The sequence below is a fragment of the Oryza sativa genome, chromosome 8 (genome assembly GCF_034140825.1).
Source record: "Oryza sativa Japonica Group chromosome 8, ASM3414082v1".
NCBI classification, from domain to species: Eukaryota; Viridiplantae; Streptophyta; class Magnoliopsida; order Poales; family Poaceae; genus Oryza; species Oryza sativa.
The window spans coordinates 27378824-27404487 of NC_089042.1; the positions used below are offsets into that span (position 1 = coordinate 27378824).

At 40.2% G+C, this 25664-nt stretch overlaps 2 protein-coding genes and 1 non-coding gene across 3 annotated transcripts; all 3 read left to right on the forward strand.

Moving 5' to 3' along the window:
* The first annotated feature begins 5408 nt into the window (after positions 1–5408).
* Positions 5409–9472, forward strand: LOC4346208 (bZIP transcription factor 29). Its single transcript, XM_015795646.3, has 4 exons — positions 5409–6471; positions 6556–6688; positions 6778–6862; positions 8733–9472. The coding sequence occupies exons 1-4, from the start codon at positions 5495–5497 to the stop codon at positions 8930–8932; spliced, it is 1395 nt and encodes a 464-aa protein (XP_015651132.1). The 5' UTR covers positions 5409–5494; the 3' UTR covers positions 8933–9472.
* Positions 9473–11437: 1965 nt separating this feature from the next.
* LOC107281977 (phenolic glucoside malonyltransferase 2-like) lies at positions 11438–11973 on the forward strand. The gene is made up of 2 exons (XM_066303798.1): positions 11438–11669; positions 11780–11973. Exons 1-2 carry the CDS (start codon positions 11438–11440, stop codon positions 11971–11973), a joined length of 426 nt encoding a protein of 141 aa, XP_066159895.1.
* A 12228-nt stretch (positions 11974–24201) lies between these two features.
* On the forward strand, positions 24202–24340 carry LOC112936283 (small nucleolar RNA Z247). Its single transcript, XR_003238410.1, has one exon. It is a non-coding gene; the product is annotated as a small nucleolar RNA Z247 (small nucleolar RNA).
* Positions 24341–25664: the final 1324 nt, after the last annotated feature.

Here is a 25664-nt window from a genome sequence, read left to right on the forward strand (position 1 = left end):
AGTATAGTTATAATGTAATGCTTCTTAAGTTATTTTATTTAAGTTACATATTGTGATTACATGTAACACAGTATGATTACAATGCAATTACACTGTAGCTGATTTTATTCTGTTAACAACCTGTTGAATGTTGTAATTAATTGTACCGCTATTCTCATCAATACACGGTACTATATATACATTTTTATTTTTGAATGAGAACTGAAGGGAAAAAAAACAAACACACACACACATAATCTGCTTCTGGACCTTGTGACATGCGCACCCGTAGAAATTTGGTGGATATATATAGGGTGACTGCAGAAACAAACAGAGAGACTAGACAGAGAAACAAACAAGACGATGAGCACGATCGATGCAGTAGTGGCGTTTGGGCGATAGGAAGGGATGCGCGGTGCGCGTGGCCAATTCATCTTCGCAAATCGCATATGCCATAGCCATAGTAGTCGGTCGCATGTGGACGGGGACAGCGACGTGGAAAGCGTGGTCTGTCGCGGTGCATCATGAGTATCATATAGTTAATATATATCGGTGGTCGCTTTCCAGCAGCGAGCACAACACGTTGCTGCTGCATGGGCGTGGAGCCTGATGACGCGCCGTGTATTGCATTTTGTACTCGTACGTCCCTAGCGCGCGACGACCAACGCTAAGCTACGGGGGCGCCACCACCGTGCGTGCGTGCGTCGTGCATCATATCGCTTCTACGTACGTACTTTGTCAGTTGTCACACGTACCGACCCAACCCAAAGAAAGAGAGAAACAGAGAGAGTCCCGTGCCGTGTGACGACCGCCGGCCGTGTTCTTCTTCCTTGGATACTCCACTCCTATGCCCACAGCCACATGCACTTTCAAAATAACTCAATCTCCACGAATCTGGATAAGTCACATCCAAATTTATTATCCATCCTATATATTGTAAATTAAGTTATTTTTTATTTTAAGACGAGGGAGTAATATGCTACTATGCTGATATGTTGAAAAGTCGCCATTGAATTAAGCACATGTTAAAAAGCTAGTTTTCTCGTTTCGCATCTTCATCTCCATCATATTCAAACAGAACAATCCCGTTTGAATATGATGGAGATAAAGATTAAGTGATGACACGTAAACGGGAAAGCTAGCTATTAATGCATGGTTAATTCAATTTTAGTTATTACAAACTTAAAAGTTGGATTTATATTATATTTTAAAACAATTCCTACATAAAAAGTTTTTTCACGAAATATATCATTTATTGAAAACGTGCTAACGAAAATCTATTATATATGATGCTAGAAGTATCACTCCCGCTAACAAAAAAAACTATACCTAGAATTGAATGCGACTAAACCTATTAGGATGAATCTGAATGAACTATTATTTATATGTCAATTCAATTATAGGCTTGTGTTTTTATGGAGGGAGTACTCCACTAGACAACATCGCAGATCACCGAGTCTGCTTCTAGGCAGCATTCAGGTACCTTCGTCGAGCTACCACTCCATGATTACTTGAGGTTGTTCTGGAATCATCCTAAACTAAGCTACTCTTTTGTCTCCTTGCGACACTTAGGCTGAGATTAAGGAGAAGAGGAAAGAGAAGTTTGGGAAGATATGCAAAAAGATGTGAGCTATTAGTGTATAATTAATTAAGTATTAATTATTTTAAAATTTAAAAATAGATTAATATGATTTTTAAAGCAACTTGGTAATATTATTAACTTGCTAAAATTTTAACAATACCAAATTTTAGAAAGGCTGAATTGGCTATAAAGTGAACAAGCCCGTAACTTCAAAAATTAACCCTTAATGATAAATCTATTACTACCTCCGTTTTAGGTTATATAAGACTTTCTAGCATTACCCATATTCATATATATGTTAATGAGTATATATATATATATATATATATATATATATATATATATATATATATATATATATATATATATATATATATATATATATATATATATATATATATATATATATATATATATATATATATATATATATATATATATATAATTTGTTTGGTGCTCTATGGTGCCCGGGCACCATTGTTGAAATTGAGTATATACCCAATTCAAATGAGTATGAAACTTTTTCAATTACTTAGGTATTAACATTAACTACTTTACTAACTAGTTCAAAGCAAGTTTGAACTGAATTTGAACTTGTTTTTGTTAGATTTTGATTCTAGGTATATAGCATCCATACATATAATTAGTTAGGTATGTAATCATGGATTGTGAAATAAAGTTAAATTTGAGTTGTTTTTTTGATAGGTATAGGTATGAATCGAATTATTATAACTAGGTATATACTCACAATTTAAAAATTTTGAAAAGTTTGAGTGATTTTGTGCATTTGATACCATGGTGCCCCTTCTTATATTATTTATATTTATATAGATATTAATAAATTTACACACACACACATATATATATATATATATATATAGATTTTCTTATATTATTTATATTTATATAGATATTAATAAATTTACACACATATATATATGTACATATACATACATATGTATATATATGTATATACATATATATATGTATAGATGTATATGTATATGTATATGTATATGTATATGTATATATATATATATGTAAATTTATTAATATCTATATAAATATAAATAATATAAGAAAATCTTATAACCTGAAACCGATGAAATACTAGCGATGTTTATTTTTCCATTCTGGTGGACGAAAGATAAAGAGAGCTGGGAGGAGTGTTAAACACTGTGGCAGTGACTTTAATTACTCTGCTAGCTCCTTGAATTGCGTGCGTCCAGGCATCCAGTCAACGATCATTAATCATTACCAGTAGGACTGGAGTAGAGCAATGGAAGGGAATGCTTGCCTGCATTATTTGCCGTCACGAAGAATATATCTACGGGATGTATACGAATTCCTGTTTTCTAGGAGTAGTACTCACGACTCACAAGTCACACAAAGATGAGTCATGATCGAATCTAGACGGTTCGCACTGCACTATACAAACTTGAACAAAGACAGAATGTATTTCTCCCTTAAAAAAATAAAGAAAAACATATTCTAGGGTGAGATTGATTTTCTTTTATTATGGAAGAAGTACTCAACTAGTATTTTAACCGTATGTATTTTCGTTTTCTTTTGTTAGCGCAAATTATGTCGCAATCGCAGCCGGTGCATAGGCAACTCGCAATGACGGATCCAGAAATAATATGTTCAGCGGTGTTATAGTATGTTACTCCCTCCCTCCTTTCTAAATTGATATTCATATATATGTTTATGCACCAAGACTAATGATAATTTAAATCACATCGATCAAGATTTAAGACATCATGCACACATTCTCCCATAATATATACATCGATTAAAATATCATGTCAATTACCTTAGCATGTACACATTTTCTCTTGCTACATTAATTGTATTCTGATGAAATCCGTGTCCATGCGGTTATATGATGATTAATTTGAGAGAAATTTTAAATTCTATTATAGGATGATCAATTTGAGAATGAGAGAGTAATTTACTTAGACACTAATATTATAATATACGAATATAAGCAGTTTAAGTTTTTTTTTAAAGTCATCGGTGTTATATGACAACTCATATATGCATCATTCTTTTCTTTTACCGACATATCCTATATTGTCGATGTTTGATGCCGCGATTCCGGTAATTGCATAGTATGGGGATTGTTGGTACTAGAGTATACGCGAGACTGAGGTACGCGAGACTGAGGTAAAAGAGACGGAGACGAAGATTTTTATACAGGTTCGGGCCCCTGAATTGTCAGGTAATAACCCTACATCCTGTTGGCCGAAGCCGTTGTTGCTCTTATTCGCCATAATCACATCAGTACAATATTTGGGGTAGCCTATCTAACTGTTATCGACATGGCGATCTGAAGGTCTGACTCGTAGTCGACAACATGGTAGTTTTCCTCCTCGAATCCGTGCCCGGCGAGATCAGAGACAACGCTAGATCCCTACGGCCGGATAGGGTCGATCCAGGTGTATCTCTGATGTCGATATCCGGCATCTTGTCTTGGCGTATGTTGGCTTCTATGTTGATCTTCTGTCTTCTATGGTGGGTGTGCTGATTGTCTGTCCCATGGTGGTTGTCCTCCCTCTCCTCCTAGGGGGTATTGTATTTATACGCATAGGTGTCTCCTTGTCTAAGTAGAACTAGGGAAACCAATATGGATACAATCCGAGTAGTCCTTGTCGTTTCCATGTAGAACTCTGGTTGTCTTTCCTTATCCGGAACTCCTCCTATATCCGCAGGTTGTTTCTGTATAGGACATAGTATGTGGTGGGCCCTGCCGAGATTTAGTCAACTACTATTAGGTATGTGGTATCTATAACCTGACATATATAATTAACAATGAGAAAAAAAATACTACCTCCATATTTTTGCCGAAGGGGATATCGCTCTGCGAGAACCCGAAGGGGATATCCTATAGAATTTTTATAACCTGACATATATAACTAACAATGAGAAAAAAAATACTACCTCCATATTTTTGCCGAAGGGGATATCGCTCTGCGAGAACCCGAAGGGGGATATCCTATAGAATTTTTGCCTGATTTATGAACTCCAACCTGTATTTATGAAATATAGCTTGTACGACTTGTCTTCCAGTTCTTTTAAAGTTGAATTTCAGCTTGGAGATGAACTTTAGAAAAAAAGTATATGAAAAAAAAAAGGTTTGGAGGACCATTTGAGAAATACATAAACATTTGAAGGACATATAAAAGAAAAGACAGACTACTAAGAGCACCGCAATGATAAAGTAAAGTGATATCTATATAAAACATGTACATCTCAGCAATAGACTAGATTAATAGTAAACCACTTCAATGGTATGTCTACATGGGTATCTATAGCTCTCTAATCCATTGCCTCGTTTTTCTCTATAGACTATTTCCAGGTTAGTAGATAGCTTTACTCTCTCTCTTCATTTAATCTCTTTCAAGTAGGAAAATATGTTGATATGGATCTCTTGTAGAGAGTTTATAGATAACCATTGTGGGTGCCCTAATTGATTGACTGGTCCAAAGACTCAAACAGGTCCCTAATCCCACGCACACGCACCCACTAATTGCGGCGCCATCAATCATTAACAAAACCAAACCCACACCCAGAAATAAATAAACAAATCCCCCAATCTGCCACTCAATCAAATCAACCAGATAATATTTCCAAACCAAAAAAAAAACACTTTCTGAAATTTTCTCTCTCCAATAGAATCACGCGTCACGTAATCCCCGCCTCGGACCACATGCACACGCAAACCCACCGCCAATTTTGCGCCGAACCCCCTCAAATAAATAATCAAAATAATATAATTTTACGCGAAAATAACCTTGGGAATTTCGTTTTTATTTTCGAGCTCCCCTCCTCGCCGCGTCTCCTCTTCACTCCATCCATCTTCGCCATCTCCTCCGCCTCGTGGTCGGCGCTCCACACTCTACCCTCGCCGAACCTTCTAGAAGATCCGCCGCCATGGACGACCCCGGTGCGGCCGATCCGGGGGCGCGCCCCCACCACTTGTCGCCGGGGCAGCCGCCGGTGGTGCCGCGCTCCCCGACCCCGCTCGACCTGTCGAGCGCCGCGGCGGCGGCGGCCGCGGCGTCGTACAGGAGGCTCTCGCCGTCGCTCCGACCGCCCGCGCACCCGCAGGCGCGTCTCCCTTCGCCGTACCCCCAGATCCCCTCCTCGTCGTCGGCGGCGGCGGCGGGCTCGTCGGGGCACCACGCGCGGTCGCTCTCGCAGCCGCTCTTCTTCTCGCTCGACTCGCTCCCGCCGCTGCCGTACGCCGATCTGGCCGCGCCGCCCGCCATCCCGCCCTCCCCGCCTTCCTCGAGCTCCGACCCGCCGCCGCCAGGGCTGCCGCCGCGGAAGGGCGGGCACCGGCGGTCGCAGAGCGATATCCCCTTCGGGTTCTCGCACCTGAGCCCGCCCCTGCCGCCTCCCGCGCCCGTGAAGCGGGAGGCCGCCACGGCGGCGGAGGGGTGCAGATCGGACGGCGATGACTTCGCCTTGTACGACCTCGTCAACTCCTACATGGACCTCGACGGGATGGAGGCTCTCAACTCCTCCGAGGAGCGGCACGAGGACCGCGACAGCCGCGCCAGCGGCACGCGCACCGGGAGCGTGGCCGACAGCAGCGAGAACGAGGCCGAGAGCCACTCGACTCCAGTGGAGAGGAAGGACGGAGGAGGCAAATCCCGGCATTGCCGCAGCTTATCGGTGGACAGCTTCATCGAGAAGCTCAACTTCGACGAGTCACCGAAGCTGCCACTGCCGTCTCCCAGCGGTGGCCTATCCAGAAGCGGGAGCGGGTCCTTGGATGGCGGCGCTGCATCTCTGTTTGGTGCTGAGTTTGCCAATGGGGAGTTCACTGAAGCTGAGAAGAAGAAGATCATGGCAAATGAGCGCCTTGCCGAGATCGCTTTGACTGATCCTAAGAGGGTTAAAAGGTGAGAGCAATTATTCATAGAGTGGGAAAGAGGGTTTTGGTTTCCTTCTGAAATTAAGCATTCTGACCTGTTAACATTTTACAGAATTTTGGCAAATCGGCAGTCTGCGGCAAGGTCAAAGGAGCGTAAGATGAGGTACATTCAAGAGCTTGAGCACAAGGTTCAGGTGTTGCAGACAGAGGCTACCACACTCTCAGCACAGTTGACAATGCTGCAGGTTTGTTTTGCATACTGTGAAGTTGCTGTGTATTTTAACTCATTATTATGATCATTTAGTCACCCTTGCCTTGATGCGCTTGTTTACAGAGGGACTCCACTGGACTAGCCACTCAGAACAATGAGTTGAAAATCAGGCTGCAAGCAATGGAGCAACAAGCACAGCTAAGAGATGGTAATGCTTGTTATCAACCCTCATCAGCATTAGTCCTCATTTTTCCTTATAACAATGAAGTGAAAGGGTATAACTTAATTGGAGAACTAGCAGCATTTGATCTTAAATTATAAAAAATGGTACATTTTGAATGTGCTACTAGGAATCTATGCTGGTTTGATAGACAAGTTTGTCAGCAAGTCATTTCCTTCTTTTCTGTCGTGGCGGTAACTGAAGCCTGGACAGCTGTTTCTTGTTCTGAGGGGGTCTATGAGAGGGGTTGTAGGTTGGGATAGTTTTTGCTTATGTGCATTGGGCACCATAGGGTTTATCAATCACAACCAAACCTCAGATTGCACAAATATTTGTAGTTCAGCTTACTTTAAGAATCCGTTTTCTAATTGCCTCTAAGTTATTCATTTGATCCAATGCACGGTTCCACACCCACACATATCATTGTAGCAATGTTATCTGTGGGATTTTAGTCTTGTATGATCATCTGTAGTGATTTTAGAATAAAACCACAGAACTAGATTGAAATTAACTTTCGGACGCAATTTAGATGCTTAGAAAATGAAAAAAAAATCCTATTGTATATCATCCAACATCAATGTTAGTATATCAAGAATTAGGTCTGAATTTTTTTTGTATTAGTCAATTGTTAATCTAATGTCTTACAAATATCATAAATATTGTTGATACTCTTTGTTCTAGGCGTTGATTACATTTCCTGGCGTTGTTCGTTTATTTTTTGTTGAGTACAGACATCTGATCATATTGATCCAATCTGAGAAATACTAGCCCAATATGTTTTTCCATTATCATAATGTATAAACCTTGCTTTCCTCAGTTCTAAACCATCCTGAGATTTTCTTGTGAACCTTGCTGAACCAGAAAATTCACTCTTGCTTTAACATTTAAAGCATCATTTGCAGATTTGCATTGCAACATAATAGATCTTCTCTAGATCCCTTTTTCTTTCAAATGTGGAGAGCTATGTAGCACTATCTAGTATCTACTGATTACATGAGAGATTGTTGTCTAGCCTTTTAGTTGAAATTTAGTTTAATAGCTTATGCCCTTTAAGAAAAAAGTAGTTTAACAGCATACGGAAATGTGAAAGTCAGGATAACTCCGGCACGAATTCTTTTAGTATTCTCACATTTTCAATTGTGATGTAAGATCCATAATATCTTCTTTTTGTGCTGTTTGTCTTATTGTTTCTGTAATTTTACTGCTAGTGATTGCAGAAAATGTAGTATTTCCCTTTTCACTGGCAGGCAACAAACAAAATGACTTGTTTAATTTGCATGAATCCTTGCTGGGTTGTTGCATAGTTCGTATATATTATGTACATTTGTATGGTCAATTGTTGTGTAGCTAGTTTCTCATTAGGGTTCAATTCTAGTACAGTATCAGCATCGAAACCGTTTAGGCAGCATAATTTACTGTAGTTGGAGTTATAAGTTACTGGTATCTTTAAGTAAGTAGATCTTCTTTTGAGAGGAAGTAACAAGTTGATTTTAATTCATAATGATGAATTTTCCCCAACTGCGAAGCCTACATGTTTGAACTTGCACGTGCAAATGAAAATCTTTATGACATTTTGCAGGTTTGACACTTTTATGTCCAAATTTGCTTTATATTTGCTTGTATCATTTTGTAGGTCTCTCTTGGGAGTTGGTTAAATTATGGAGTCACGTGTATAATCGTCTTCCTTTTGACTATTGAGTGCTTGCTTATTTACAGCATTCATTTTTTCCTCCCAACACATGAAGAACTATTACATTAATGTGAAATGATTCCTATCATATGATTTAATTATGCTGCTGTCTTAAAAGTCTTATTATGACACTCATTTATGTATTTTTCATGATTCATGTGTATCCAGCCCTGAATGAAGCATTAACTGCCGAGGTCCAGCGTCTGAAACTTGCAACTGGCGAGATAACTGACGGTCGTATGTCAAAGGGCCTACAGCAGCAGATGAACTCCCAGCTGATTCAATTGCAACAGCTGCAAATACAGCAACAACAGTCATCGCAGACGACGCAGCAAGGTCAGCAACAACAGCCACAGAAATCCGCATAGATCAAGGTCCAAAAAGCTGGACCTCCTATCGCAAAGCAGTTGATTTGAAATCATGATGAGCATGATGAAATTGAAGGATGATGGTGATCCATGCTGGGAAAAGAAGAATCTTTTGCTTATATATATATATATATATATATATATATATATATATATATATATATATATATATATATATATATATATATATATCTCAGACAGATTGTAGGATAGGTATGGTGGTATAGCAGCAGAAGATGGGTCTTCTGTTGCGAGTTCTTTTGTTCAAGGTGGTAAATGCCTTGGCTGGAGTATCCTATCTCATCGCAATCGCATCGTATTATACATGAGTACCAGTCGCCTGGCCTGAATAGGAGGCATCGTGTTTAGTCCTATGAAAGATTCTTTCCATGGTGCTTTTGTACTTTTGTCCAAGAGGATAGCGTATTACAAATGTACAACAGTACTTATGCTGGCTGTAATAGTGTAATTACCTATAGCGTTGCTTAGTGTTTCCTGGAGCTTTACATCTCAATGGTATCTACTCCTACCTTACATTTACCGGAAAGCAGCACAGAAATTTGTGATTGTACTTAGGTTTGATATTTATCTCACTTTTCAGATTGTTATCTACTACTGCCTCCATTTCAGGTTATATTTCAGGTTAAGGTTATAAGACTTTCTACCATTATTCACATTTATATAGTTGTTAATGAATCAGACATAACATATATATATGAATGTGAGTAACGCTAGAAAGTCTTATAATATGAAACGGAGGAAGTACAATGTGGGGGCTAAGGCCATGATTAGGGAGCCGAAGATCGTAAGAAGCAACTGGTGAAAACGTGGAAAATGAGTATGTACTGGTAGCTCATTTTATGAACTATAGTTACATATTCTTAGAATCGCGGTGAGAATTTGGATTATTTAAAGAGGTGGAAATTGTGAAAGAAGCTCAGAAACAGGAACTAGTAACATATTGTCAGCAAGAGGATGGACTTACAAGTGAGTACAAAGGGAAAGCAATGTGACACAAGATTCGGTGTGGTCCTTTGTTGCTGGCTTGCTGCTCCTGGAGTTTGTGGCAGCTGTAAAGGCTTTTTGGCACCGACACGAAGCTGCAGGACCCTACTGCCTGGTTGCTTCGTTGAAGGTGCGTAATACATTGGGCCGGCGTTCAGGTGCAGTTAGGCGCCGGGCCAGCCAGTGGGCCGTGTCATCTGATGAGGCTATCGGCCTCAGGGCCCATTTCAAACTAAATAATTGGCAGGCTGAAAGTGATGTTTACAATCAACGTTATTATTTGCTTTTGTGTGGGAGTATTGTTATTACTTTTTGATCGGGGATTTGTATGAGATTATTTCGGTGAATTATTTGCTTTTTGTGATATAGTACTCCGGAAGTCTCATCAAACATTCGCGCTGCACCTCAGGTTCCAGCGAAGGTAATAACCAAAATAAAATAAAATAGAAATGTAGCCGTGGCGCCCGCAAGTGTATTGCTCTGCCGCGAACAACAACAATAGCAGTTAGTAACAAGGAAAACTTCATTTTATATCCCTCAAATAACAATTGAGGTGATTTTAACGGTGGTTTTGGCTGATTTGATGTCCACATGGCATGTTTGACACCTTCATCATCCTACGGGGCGGCTATTTGATGCTTACAATTAGAAAAAAAAAATAAGTAGGACCTAGGTGTCATTGTCATCATCTTCTTCCTCCTTTACCCTATAGATGGCCATAAGGCCCGAGGCCCGATGGCCTGGCCCATGCACGGCACGGTTCGATTGGGGTTGTGCCCGGGTCGACTTGACCCGACAGCTGGGCCGTGCCTGGGCCAATGCCTTGGCACGGTGGGCCGGCCTGGCACGGCCTGGCCCGATCCAGTGAGGGAAGAAAAATAGTTTAGGGACTAAAATTAGACTTAACGCAGCCATATAATTCACGCCTAAGAGAGAAGGGATGCAAAATAGACTTATTACAATCATTTCAGACATTGCAAAAAAAATGAGGAATGGAAATTAGAATTTTTTTTAGGAATAAGATCACTTTGACTCCCTCAACTGACCACCGAATCTAAATCGTATCCCTCAACCGCAATACCAGAAATCTTGACCCCCGAACTTACAAAACCGGTGCAATTTGACTCCCTCGGTGGTTTTGGAGGGTGGTTTCGCTAACGTGGCGCACACGTGGCAGTGTTGACCTAGGCATTGACGTGGCACTAATGTGAAATTAAAATAAAAATATATGCGGCCCATTTGTCATTCACAAAAAAAATTGTGGGACCCACTGGTCCCACATGTCATCCTCCCTTATCCCTTCTTCCTCCTCCCTCTCCTCCCTTCTCTATCTCTCCCTCTTTCTCTTCATGCGAGAGCGGCATCCGGATAGGCGGCGGCGACGGCGGACAGAGCGACGATGGCGTATAGTGGGGGTCAAACCACCCCAAAAGCTTTGGCGAGATTCGGAACACGGTGGAGGAGTTCATCGTCGCCGAGATGTCGTAGCTGCCGCCGTCGATGCGCACGAGGAGCGTCACCTCCGTCGCGCTTCCGACGCATGGAGATGGCGGCGGCTGCCGCCACATGCCACTCTCCCCATTCGACGTGTACTGGGTCGCGCTGCCGCCCGTCCGCCGCGTCTTCCTCTTCCCGTCCCCGCCACCGCCGCCACCACCACCGTTCGGAGATGTCGTCCGCGCGCTCAGGGACTCCCTCGAGGCGGTGCTCCCGGCGTTCTACCCCTTCGCCGGTGCGCTGGTCTACTCTCAGGAGGAGGAGGAGGAGGAGGAGGAGGAGGGGTCGTTGTCCATCGTCGACTCGTCGTGGAGACTGGCGGTGGCGTGGCGTTCGTGGAGGCAGAGACGGACCTCGACTTCGAGAGGCTCGTCGAAGAAGGGGAGGAGCACGACGAGGACGCGCTGCGGCAGCTCGTCCCGGACATCCGTTGGGATGAGCTCCCCACGCCCGTCATGGCAGCGCAGTTGATGGAGTTCGTCGGCGGTGGCGGGGGCGTGGCGGTGCACCACGCGGCGGCGGACGGCCGCGGCCTGTAGCGATTCTTGGAGATGTGGTCCCCCTCCGCCGCCACAGCGGCCGTGGCCACCGGGATGCGGCACTTCTCCCTCCTCGGCGTGTCCCACCCCTTCAGCTCCTCCTCCATCGCCGCCACCTCCTCGCCGTGCTCCATCTCCACCTCCATTAAACTTCTCTCCTCCGGCCTCTCGACAACTGAAGCTACTGCCGCTGCCGCTTCAACGCCGTGAACCCTCGCCGGAGTTGGTTGAGGAGGAGATGGCCAAGGACGGGGAGGGGGGAAGAAGGGATAAGGGGGAATGATATGTGGGACTAGTGGGTCCCACAATATTTTTTTGAATGACAAATGGGCCTGCATATATTTTTATTTTAATTCCACATCAGCGCCACGTCAATGCCACGTGGTACAAAGACTAGGTCAACACTGCCACGTGTGCGACACGTCAGCGAAACCACCCTCCAAAACCACCGAGGGAGTTAAATTGCACCGGTTTTGTAAGTTCGGGGGTCAAGATTTCTGGTATTACGGTTGAGGGATACGATTTAGATTCGGTGGTCAGTTGAGGGAGTCAAAGTGATCTTATTCCTTTTTTTTTTGAAGAAGCACGATAGGCTGTCGTGCCTTTGGGCCGGGTCGGCACGGCTCGAGTCGTATTGGGCCATACCTGAGCCGATGCGTCAGCATGTGGGCCGGCACAGCACGGCCCGGTGTATTGGTCGGGCCGTGCCGTCCAGATGGTGGTCATCTATACTCTGCCCCTCTCTCTCTCATCTTCTCTCTCCGGCAGTCGGGCGCAATGGGAAGGGAAGCCACCGCCAAGAAGTTTGGGAAACAGCCGCGATGGATGGCTGAATCCTCGCCCGCCCACACCAACCCACGTCGCCGCCGTAGGAATCTGGTATAGTATAGTAGTACTCCCTCCGTATTTTAATGTATGACGCAGTTGACTTTTTGATAAACGTTTGACCTTTCATCTTATTTAAAAAATTTATGTAATTATAATTTATTTTATTGTGACTTGATTTATCATCAAATGTTCTTTAAGCATGACATAAGTATTTTTATATTTACATAAAATTTTTGAATAAGACGAGTGGTTAAACGTTGATTAAAAAGTAAACGGCGTCATACATTAAAATAAAGCAATATTTTGCCGTGAAATTACAGGTCAAAACTTGCCTCTGCATGCCTGCCTTAACCTGAAATTCCATGGCCCGGCCAGTAGTCTCCGGTGGTCGTCTCACCTGCACTCTATGTAATGTACGCAGTTGAAATTCCATGTCTCGTTTTCGCCAACCTCCCGCATGCAGCTTCACCATCACTAGCTTTCGCCTTGTGCGGTGATAATAATATGAAACAGAACAGCTAGCTTGCTTGCTTAATTTGCACGTGTGTGTTTAGTTTAGGCCGGCCAGGCCATGCAATGCAAATGATGCATGCATCTGAATTGAACAGATAGCTTGTTGTCAAATGTACGGTCAAACCGTACCTTACAACTCGATCGATCGATCCCTGCGTGTAGATATAATCCGGCTTAACTAACTAACTTGCATGTACACATGTTACACACGCAACAATAGACGGATATCAATATATCGATCGATATGCGTGTTTATAAATCGATCGGATCATCGGTGCAAAGCTACATGTGACCGGGTAACTTATATATGTTCTTCACCTGAATGGTATATATACGCTAGGGTCCTAGGGAAGAAATTGAATTAAAGCAGCTCGATCGCGGAAGACAACTTAATTTAATTGGCTTCTGAATTTATAATAAAAAGATAATACTACTATTAAAATCATCTTACTTTGACCTATCAACTTCTTGTAACTTAGCATATACTCTCTCTTTTTCAAAATATAGCAACGCATTTAGGATCGGACGAGACACATATATAATCTGAATATTCTCTATATCTAAAATTGTAGTATTAGGATTTGTTTCATCCGATTTTAGATTATTATATTTTAAGATAAATTTAGTAACAGCTAGTATAATCTTGTCGTTTAGCAGCTAGCACATAATCTACCTTTTCTGCGTGTACAACATGTGCCAGTCTAAGACGACGACTAAATACTCTCTCCGTTTCGAAATGTTTGACACTGTTGACTTTTTAGCACATGTTTAACCATTCGTCTTATTTAAAATTTTTTGTAAAATATATAAAATTATATGCCTACATAAAAATATATTTAACAATGAATCAAATGATAGAAAAAGAATTAATAATTACTTAAATTTTTTAAATAAGACGAACGATCAAACATGTTTAAAAAAATTAACGGTGTCAAATATTTCGAAACGGAGGGAATACTACGTAGTACTACTATTAACTAACTTGACAGGGATCGATATCCATGATCGGTTAATGGCTTACGTACGGGGCTTGCTCTTGAGGTCTGCATAATTCTTGTCCTGCCACGCACGCACGCATACACTATTTTTGCACAAATTCGGTATGCCTCCTTTTCCTATCGAAACTTCTAATCATTAGCCTCTCTTAATTCGATCTCAAAGCAATTATATAGTACGTGTTGATCCATTGTATGTGGATCAATGGATTGACTGGCTATTAGCCCATTACACAACTTAAAAAAGATTTTTTCCTAGTGTCACCATTCTTTTTTCTCAAATGGACAAAATACAAACATAGGTTCCTGGTTAGTAACAGCTTGTGAAACCAATTTTTATTGACGGTCATATTATTAATTAGGACTGCTTGTAAAAATATGACTATTTTTATAAGCGGTGTTTTAATGGAACCGCTTGTGAAAATCGATTTTTACTAGTGGTCCTTTTAAGCAGTCGCCATGAAAAGTAAGTGTGAGCTAGGTAAATATAAAAACCCTTATCCCTCTTCCCTTATCCCAGCGCACATGGATCTCTCTCTCCTTCCTTTTTACCACCGCACCCCCTCTCTCTCTCTCTCAATTCCTCACATCCTCCCTCCCATCACTCTATCAAGGTGACAGGACCGACAGCGGCATTCGGTAGCAGCAAAGGGAGGGGGGGGGGGAGGACGGGCAGGCGGCGGCAACAAAGGAGATGGATGGCGCGATGGAGGTAGTGACGGAGCTCATCAACAGTGGCGATGAAGCCGCCTCCCCTGATGAAGTGTTGACGACGAATGTGGATTTGATATAGCAAAAGGGGCTAGATCTGGCGGCGGATGGCTCGGCTCAACTACGGTTACTGCAGCAAGACCGGGACAACGACGATTACTACAGCAAGGGCTATGACCGAGCTTGGGTGAGGCGGATTTGCTTTCAGCGAGGTCGGGAGAGGTGGATCCACCATCGCTGGGCTCAGGAGTGCCAGATCCGCTGTCATCGAGCTCGGGAAGGGCGTATCCACCATCCTTGGGCTCAAGATGTAGGTAGCGATGGCGGTTGAAATCACGCGAGGTAACTGGTTTTTATTGTGAACCTATGGGCATCATTAATATGTCGGTTCTTAATAAAAACCTGGCACCTATGATACCGCAACTCATATATGTGTTTCTTTTACCTAAGTTTTTATACGAAGTCGATGAAGATAAACTTTATATGAAATTTGTAGAGTTTGATGAGATCTATAACATTTTTAGTTAATGACTTTTTATTAGAGGTAGTTTGAATGTCCGAAAATGTATTAAAAGTCTCAGGTAAGGAATTTTCTATTGTGAACCAGCACCACTAATTTTTTTTTCTACTAGGTAATATCTCTACTTTTTTTATTACTTAAAAAATAAGAGGTGCTTCCTTCGTCCGTAAAAAAATAGCAAAAAATATTAAAAAGTCTGACTCCTATATCCTAAATAGTGAAAAAAAAAGTCCGACTCCTATATCAGATTCGCTCTTAGAAACGGAAAAAAAAAATCCGACTCTAGATTGGTGAAAAAAATTGATATGCCGGATTGAAGATTTGTTTGCAAAAACGGAATCTACAGGTCGAGAGCATTCCATTTTTATATAATTTTAATTTTTGGGTTTGTACTTTTATATTTGAGTCCCTGTAATTTTTATATTTATATTTGAGTCCCTATAATCTTGCAACAAGGTACTTGAGGTCGTTTTTGTTAAAAAAATAATAAAAGAGAAAGAGAACAAAGGCAGAAAGGTGCATAAAAATAAAAAGAAAAGCCGTACAAAAAAGAAAATAAAAAAAACAACAACAAAAGTTTTTTCCCCTGAGTGGCGAAAAAAAATGTAGATCCGACGGAAAAAAAACTGATTCATATAAAAGGCAAAAAAAAGTGGTGACAAAAAAACGCTAGATCCGATTCCTTTAAAAACGAAAAAAAAGTCTAATTCCTATAAAGGCGAAAAAAAATCTTGAAAAAAAATCTAAAAATCTTCGTTCGATTTTCTAAGAAAGTGGCAAAAAAATAGTTCGTAAAAAATAAAAAGCTGGTTCGTATAAAATAAAAAATGCGAGAGAAAAAAAAATGGAAAGGGCGAAACAAAATCTGATTTCTAACCAGTATATATCTCTTCTCTATCTCTAATCTAACTATTTAAAAAGAGAAATGCATGAGAAAATAAAAACGGTTAAAATAACGTGTGAGGAAAAAGTCAAAAAAAGCGCAAAAAACATGCTAAAAAGGTTTTCCATCGTCAATAAAAAAAATAAAAAGACGCGTGAGAAAAATTATTTCCATCGTCGGTAAAATATTTTAAAAAAACATGCTAGGAAAAAACTGTCGAAAAAACGCGCCATTTCTAAATAAATGGTTTTAAAAAACCGTGCAAGAAAAAAAAACACCGTCTATTAAAAAATAAATCGCTCTGAAAAAACTGTCAGAAAAAAGCTAAATTGATGGACGCTTGAGTCGGATAGGATCCATCGATTTTTTGCCATATACTACATGACTTTATTTCATCATATATTCTCCTGTATTGGAAAAAAACAAAAAATAACCTTCGACAAAAATAAGAAAAAAAACGTGCGAGAAAACAAGAAAAAAACACACGAGAAAAGAAAAGCAAAAAAGGGAGAAAAATATGGTTTTCTTCGTCAGTAAAAAAAGCAAAAAATACATGGTAGGAAAGAACTGTTAGAAAGAAATACACCATTTCTGAAAAATGGTTTGAGAAAATCGCGTAAGAAAAAAAACACTGTTTATAAAAAAACAAGCCGCTCATTAAAATAGAAACATTGTTATTGACATGATTATGCACGAAAAACATATATTATTATTAGAATTTTTTTACCCGTTGCAATGTGCGGGTATTTTTGCTAGTTAACTACAAAGAGCCAAACCGAAATGGCCTCCAAGCTAGATGATGTACACTTCGATCCGTCCTCTTAGTGCTTGATTAACTCCCTTTTCGTAATGGCACGTACATCTCCAGCCGGATGACGTGTCTATATATATTGCTTTTGATTATACATGTACGTAGATAGCTGCTTCATTAATTTGCAGCTTGAGTCAAAATTAGGAAAGGAGATGCGTCAAGTAATTAAGGATATGTGCACACTATATTCATGTTCAATGTACTGCTTCTATTAATTTGCATGAATATATATATAGTGTGCATGTATGGAAGAGGCAAAAAGTCTTCTCCTATTATAATGTTGTGCAGTGATCGATCGGCCGGGTTGCTCTTTGTGCAGTTGTGGGGAGTCACTGTTAACTACCCCCCAACCTGAAAGCAACAAGAAACTAATTAATGCAAGTTACTTAGTACATTCACAAAGTGAAGCCTCTCGATGATCGGTGCCAGGGCGCGGCAAGATTTTTGCAAATGCACGTCGACTAGCTAGCTTAATTACTGATGATAATTTGCAGGGATGCATGATTAAGCTAGGACCTCGATGATGTTGAAAAACACATGGTGCGCCGCCGCCGCCGGTGCGGTTTGCGGCGGCCGGAACGAGAGGAGGAGAAGTGGGCTACTGTGGGCTTGCACCGAAACAGTGGGCTTTAATTAGGCCGCATTTCGATGGGCCAAAATTAATTCTGCAGTACTTGTGTGTATGAGAACATGTAGTAGTATTATCAAGTGTAAACCAAATTAATTAAATTAATTAGCTATAAGATATAGTAGATAGCAATGCTCCCCGCTTGGAAGCCAGTGTCACTTGCAGCAAATTAAGCTATATATTATAGCTAGATTAGCGCACGTCATTGTTAGCTCAATTTCAAAATTAACTGCAATCACATCGCATCCGGCAGATTCTCCGGCAACTAGCTAAGCTAGCGACTACGAAATTAGGAGAAAACTTTGCCGTGTGAAACGTACTCCCTCCATCCCTAAATATTTAACGCCGTTGACTTATTTAAATATATTTGATCGTCCATTTTATTTAAATTTTTTTAAATATGTAAAACTACATGTATACGTAAAAATATATTTAACAATAAATATTATTTAAATTAATAATTATTTAATTTTTTTAATAAGATGAACGGTCAAATATGTTTTAAAAAGTCAACGATATCAAATATTTAGTAACGGATGGAGTATATAATTTCAGGTCATCAAATTAAGCATGCACTGGGCGGTCGTGTATGAGGTAATGTTAGTGCTTAATAAGTCATGGGTCGTCGTCTCCGTACGTACGCTGTTGAAATTCCATCTAGATTTCGCCCAATTCCCGCCTGCCATCTAGCCCAAATCGATCGCCATCGACGGCGGCTGGAGCTGATTATAACGATGTTATATATATTATTTAAGGAAAATAATTCTGTTATATTGCATACGATAGGTGAGGTTGTCATCGACTGTAAGTTAGATTAAGGGTCGGTGCTAGATTATCCGACTTTTTTAATTTACGGGTCTCAGTAATGAAGAAAGGTCACCTGTGGTGGGAACTGTATATAGCATTGTCATTTGTCAATAGTCTATCCCATCTTGCGGGAACGACTCACCCACGTTTCTCTGTATCGTTTCAATTTTATCGGATGTCTCCTAAATTCGTAGAGATGACCCACTGCACATTATGAATGGAACCTATACAAGTTTTGCACGTGTGTTTTACTGTGTTTAGACGCGCCCTGGCTGGCAGGCAGGATATGTCGTAGGAGCTAGCATGCGTGCATCTGAAATTCTGAATGAAGAAGCTAGCCTCCTGTTTGTGTCAATTGTCAAATTAAACCTAGCTTAATTAACTGAAGCTTAATTTGTCCGGACCTGGGAATATCTTAATTATATTATAGGGGCCTGGAAAAAACGTGTACAGCAGCTGGTTTTTTGAGATGTACTGACTAATTAAGGTCTCATTCGGTGTACGTATACATAAGCCAGTTCAGGAATTAAATTAAAGAAGTTCGTGGGGAAGAAAAACTTTGGCTTCTGATTCTGAAAATGAAGGAAGATCATCAGCTGCTTCTTCAGTCTACTTGATCATAACTTATAGTTCGCAGCATAACTTGTCGTTTAATAGCAAATATAGTTTTTAAGATCCGTGTGTAGAAGCTGCACCAAACTGTATACCAACGCAAGTAGGACTAATTAACTAGCTTGATTAGTGGATATACGGGGGTTATATGCTCATGGTGGAAGCATGCAGTGTACTTTTGAACAAGTTCGCGTCATGCATGCGTGAGTCCTTTGTAATGCACCCTCTCCTAATTTGTCTCTTCCATCGGATTCTCATGCGATTAAATTAATTGATCCACATCGATCGATCGATCGATCGACTGCTGCCTATTAGCACGCTGCACCAAGCTGCTAGCTAGTAGGAGTATTAGTTAGTTGATCAAGTAGTCATAAACTCATGAGAAAGTTTATAGTAATTGAGAAAATACATAAATGTAGTGAATTTTATATTAGAAAATATGTTACCTCCTGGTATTACCCTAAACTTATACATATAACTAAATTAAGATTGGTATATATGCCGCATCAATGGAAAATTGTTTTCATCTTTGGCGAGGAAATATTCTCTCGATCGGCTCTTACATGACATCTAAATAGTAAAATAGAAATTCGACTTATGCATGTTATATGAAAAAAAAATATAAACGAATATAATGTAAGTTAACTAGTTTCAGTTTAATTTGTATTTTTATAACTTTTAAAAGTCGAATTTGATATTTCATGTTTGTGGAGTGGTATATTTTATATTAATACATCTTGTTAATTTCTTTTTGAAGAATAATTATTATTTACCATAGATATGACATGAAAAAAACAAGTGGATGTCGTCCAAGATGAAAATTCATCTTAATATGCCAATCTTAATTTTGGAATGACCAAATTTAACGGTCTGTTTGGTTGGAGGGAGTTTCTAGGAGGGATTGGGAGTTTAAAGGGATGAGGCTATTAACTGTTTTGTTTGGTTGGGGGCCATGGGAATTTTGGTGGGATGGGGATGGGGAATTGAGGAATGAACTCCCTCCTTTTCAATACCTAGGTAGGGGCAGGTAATTGGGAGGGAATTCCTCTTTTACTTCGCCTAAACAAATCTCAGCCATCCGTTTTCATTAATAATCTAATCTACAACTAAACTCCCTATCAATTTCCACCACCTCTACCAAACAAACAAGAGACTGGGATGAAAAATCAAATTCCCATCTTAATCTTAACATCAATTCCCTCGTGTAAACTCCCAATCCCCTTCTCTCGAGTTATTAAACAAGCCGTAAGATTATGTGTTGATGGAGTATAGCTAGCTAGCTGCCTGCAAATCCACTTATTTTGGAGTGCTAGGCTTTTTGTCACTACTAGATTAATTTCTCTTTTCGTAACGGCATGTGATACAATATTTTTGCCTCTCGACGACGTGATCTATATTGATTTCGATTATATGTACGTATGCTGATACTTCATCCGTTTTATTATACAAGTCGTTTGACTTTTTTTAGTTAAACTTTGTTAAGTTTTATCAAATTTATAGAAAAAATTAGTAATATCTAAAATATCAAATTAGTTTCATTAAATTTAACATTAAATATATTTTGATAATATGTTTATTTGTATTAAAAGTACTTAAAGAAGTTTGATTAGAAAAAAAGGTCGAATGACTTGTAATATGAAATGGAGGGAGTAGCTGCTCTTTTTTAAGACAAAAATAGGAAAGGAGATACGTCAAGTAAGGATGCACGCGCATTGTATTCACCAATATATGCGAACAATCCATGTTCTGTTAAGATTGGTTCGGCTAGCTTACATCAATATATTCAAGATCTTGAATATACTGATAATCTTGAGACCGGCTTGCTTTTTGTGCAATGCAGGGACTCACTGTACGTGCACTATCCTAACCTGAAAGCAACAAACAATAAATTAAATCCTATATATATATATATATATATATATATATATATATATATATATATATATATATATATATATATATATATATATATATATATATACTGGTTTACCATTGGCCGTTTTCCGGCGTACTCCCTCTCCCAAAATAAGTTAACTTTTACTCATTTCACATATATCAATAAAAAATTAAAAAATTAGAATACTCGCACTTTATGCACTTTATCAATTTCTAATGTAATTATTTTTATTTTACCTACTCCCAATACATTTGTCTCCTACTTTCACAAACCTCCAATATAGTGATTACTAAAATATAAACTTATTTAAGAACAAACAGAAGGAGCCAAAAATAAATTTATTCTGGACAAAAGGGAGTAGCCAGTAGGGGTGTACCTCTGTGCCTCAATTCCTTCTTGGCATGCAGGGGATGGAAACCACACCGGCCAGGATGGGTGAAGCTGGGGTGGGCGTTCACTCACACCGAAAAATTCAGTCTCGATCTTTGATATTTTAGAAATTTCGAACATCTAGAACTGGAGATCGATTGGTCTTGAAAAATAATGAAAACCGAGAAATTCATCGAACCAAGTACACCCCTAATAAGTTCTAGATAAAAAATTATACACATAAAAAACGTATTAGAAAATCACAAATTGACTCTCTTCACTATCATAGGTCACATATCAAAGCATGTTGGAGGTTAAAATTTAGCCAAATTTCGGTTTAATTGGGTTGGTGGACCTAATAGACCTATTGGACCAAAATTCGATTTGTCCGAACAAAATTTGGTCTTTCAACGTACTTGAGATTGAACTAGCGCCTATTTTTTTCGGTCTCAGTTTTTTTGTTTGGTTTTTTTCAACCCACCTCTAGGTGAAGCTTCCAAATCAAGAAAACACGGGTGACATTATATTGGAGTGGTCAACTCTGACCTGCTATTTTCTTTGGCAATGCATTTAACATGTGGGTCACACAGTTAACCATATATATATATATATATATATATATATATATATATATATATATATATATATATATATATATATATATATATATATATATATATATATATATATATATATATATATATATATATATATTACATAGCAAGATTTACTTAGTGTGGCATGTCTATGTTTTAATAATCCAGAAATATGAGAGTTGCACGAACTAGTTTTAGGAGTGATTGGCTATAATGTTTCAGCTGACTTTCTTGCCTGTACTTGAGTTTTCCTTTTAAGTCTTTTATGCGTTCAAGAATTTGTAGAATTTCACATGAATTGGTTTAATTTTCCAAAAAAAAATTAATCGTCCAAAATTTGTACTCCCTCCGTTTCACAATGTAAATTATTCTAGCATTTCCCACATTTATATTGATGCTAATGAATCTAGACATATATATCTATATAGATTCATTAGCATCAATATGAATGAAGGAAATGCTAGAATGACTTACGTTGTGAAACGGAGGAAGTAGTAATTAACTATATTTTGTGTGTATGCGCGCCTAATATTTGTACTTGTGCTAACAACAGGATCTTTGACAAGAATTAAGTGGCAAGTACGCGATCGAGAGCAGCTGCCGGTCCTCGTTTTCGTTGTGTTGCCCATACACACGCATTAAAACTTGAAAACGCTGGCTACTGCATGAACTATACTGGGTCAACTAACGCGCTTATTTATGCAACTCGCCACTACTGTAGCCTCCACGATCTCAGCTAGATTTCCTTCCCATGTTACGAAAATCGGTCGGCGTCCTTCCACCGGTCCGGCAAAAAAAAAATTATTATGAGAAACTCGATCGATCGTGGTCCAAGAGAAAGAAATTAATATGAAAAACTCTGAAAAAGAACAACAAAACATAACACACTTAATATATATCATTTCAAAAAGATATGCAAAATTAAATTCAACATTCTTCTTACGGCGAAAAAAATAAAGATCAAAAAGAAAATAAGACATAAGGCCATTGACGACCCACCCTTTAATTTATAGAAAGCCGAATAGATTTGTACATCAGCTTCTAGAGCTAGCACTGTTGTCAACCAGCTTTTGCGATACAAAGTGCATGGTGTGTACTCTAAAGAGAGTCTTGAAATAGATTATTAGCCACATGTGAAATCTATTCTCTTTTTTTTTCAAAAAAATGGGAAACATGATTAGATATAATTAGTTGAGTATATCAATTATTGAAAACTTAAAAATAGATTTATTTGATATTTTTAAAAGCAATTCTATATAGAAAATTTTCGTATAAAATACACCATTTAACCGTTTGAAAAGTATGCTGTGTTAGATCTTATCATTCTCTGTATGGATATGCACGGATGCATGTTGGTTCGGATAGATAGAGGATAGGACTCTAATCCCTTGTAATTAGGATCACCGAACCAACACATCTGCATGCATATATATCTGTAAACTCAGCGCGTTTTTGTGTATTGTGAATCAACACGAAACCCTGCGTCCACCGTGACGCTTTCCTGCATACACCTGAGTTTTATATGGTATCAGAGCCTCAAAGTCCGGCGTGATCTGCAAGTCCGGCGTGATGGCAGGTTCCTCGTCAAGCACTGCCTCCACCAATCCTCTCTTTGGCGTTCAAGTTTCAGAGAAACTGACCAAAGGAAACTATGCGCTCTGGTCGGCGCAAGTTCTGGCCGCGATACGCGGCGCCCGTCTTGATGGCCACATCACCGGCGCCACCGCCGCTCCATCCATGGAGATCGAGAAGACGGCGAGCGACAAGACGACGGAGAAGATCGTCAACCCCGCCTACCAGGAGTGGTTTGCCTCGGACCAACAGGTCCTAGGCTTCCTTCTCTCCACGCTGTCAAGAGACATTCTCACCCAAGTGGCGACGGCATCCACGGCGGCGCAGGCATGGCAGCAGGTGTGCGCCATGTTCACTGCACAAACCAAAGCCCGGTCGCTCAACGTCCGGCTTACTCTCACCAATACCCAGAAAGGTAACATGAGTATATCTGAGTATTGTGGCAAGATGAAAGCACTAGCAGATGAAATCGCTAGTTCAGGGAAACCCCTTGATGAGGAAGATTTAGTCGCTTATGTTCTGAATGGGCTAGATGATGATTTTGAACCTGTTGTATCTGCTATTGTGGCACGCAATGAGTCGACCACAATGGCGGAAGTGTACTCTCAGCTTCTTAACTTTGAGAACAGGCAAGCTCTTCGGCAAGCTCATGCTTCGGCGAACGCGGCCGCACGCGGCCGTGGTGGTTTTCAGCGTGGTCGCGGCGGCGGCCATGGCACATGTGGGCGCAGCAATCCTGCTGCTCCAGGACGTGGGCGCGGCACTGGAGGAAATCAGACTCGGGGTGGTAATGACCGCCCCATCTGCCAAGTGTGCCTGAAGAGGGGGCACGTCGCTGCAGAGTGTTGGCATAGGTACGATGAGACCTATGTCCCTGATGAAAGGAGTGCGGCTGCAGCAGCTGCATATGGCATCGACACCAATTGGTACCTCGACACAGGGGCAACCGACCACATCACCAACGAACTCGACAAGTTAGATGTTCGGGAGAAGTACAAGGGAGGAGACAAGATTCACACCGCAAGCGGTGCAGGTATGGAAATTAAGCACATTGGTGATTCTGTCATTCATACCCCTACTCGTGAATTACATCTCAAAAATATTTTACATGTTCCTCAAGCGAAAAAGAACCTTATCTCTGCTCATCGTTTAGCTATGGATAATTTTGCTTTCCTTGAGGTTCATTCCAATTATTTTTTGATAAAGGATCGAGTCACGAGGAACACGATTCTTAAGGGGAGATGCCGCCGTCGCCTCTACTCCCTTCCTACATCACCTGCCAAGCAAGTCCATGCCGCCACAACTCCTTCCTTCTCCCGATGGCATAGTCGTTTGGGACACCCAGCCGTGCCCATAGTCACTAGAGTTCTTAGCAAGAATAATTTACCTTGTTCTACCGTAGCAAATAAAGACTCAATTTGTGATGCCTGTCAAAAGGGCAAGAGTCATCAGCTTCCCTATCCTAAGTCTTCAAGTGTGTCAAGTCAACCTCTAGAACTTATTTTTTCTGATGTCTGGGGCCCTGCTCCTATTTCTGTTGGTAGAAAGAAGTTTTATGTCAGTTTTATTGATGATTATAGTAAATTTACTTGGGTTTACCTTCTTAAGCATAAGTCGGAAGTATTCCAAAAGTTTCAGGAGTTTCAAACTCTTGTTGAGAGATTTTTTGGTCACAAAATTCTTGCTGTTCAAACAGATTGGGGGGGAGAGTATCAAAAACTCAACACCTTCTTTGCTAAGATAGGTATCTCTCATCATGTTTCCTGTCCTTATGCTCAACAACAGAACGGTTCAGCTGAACGAAAACATAGACATCTCATTGAGGTTGCACTCACATTACTAGCACATGCATCTATGCCAATTAAATTTTGGGACGAAGCTGTTCTTGCTGCGGCATACCTTATTAACCGCACTCCTAGCAAGGTTATCAACTTTGCATGTCCTTTAGA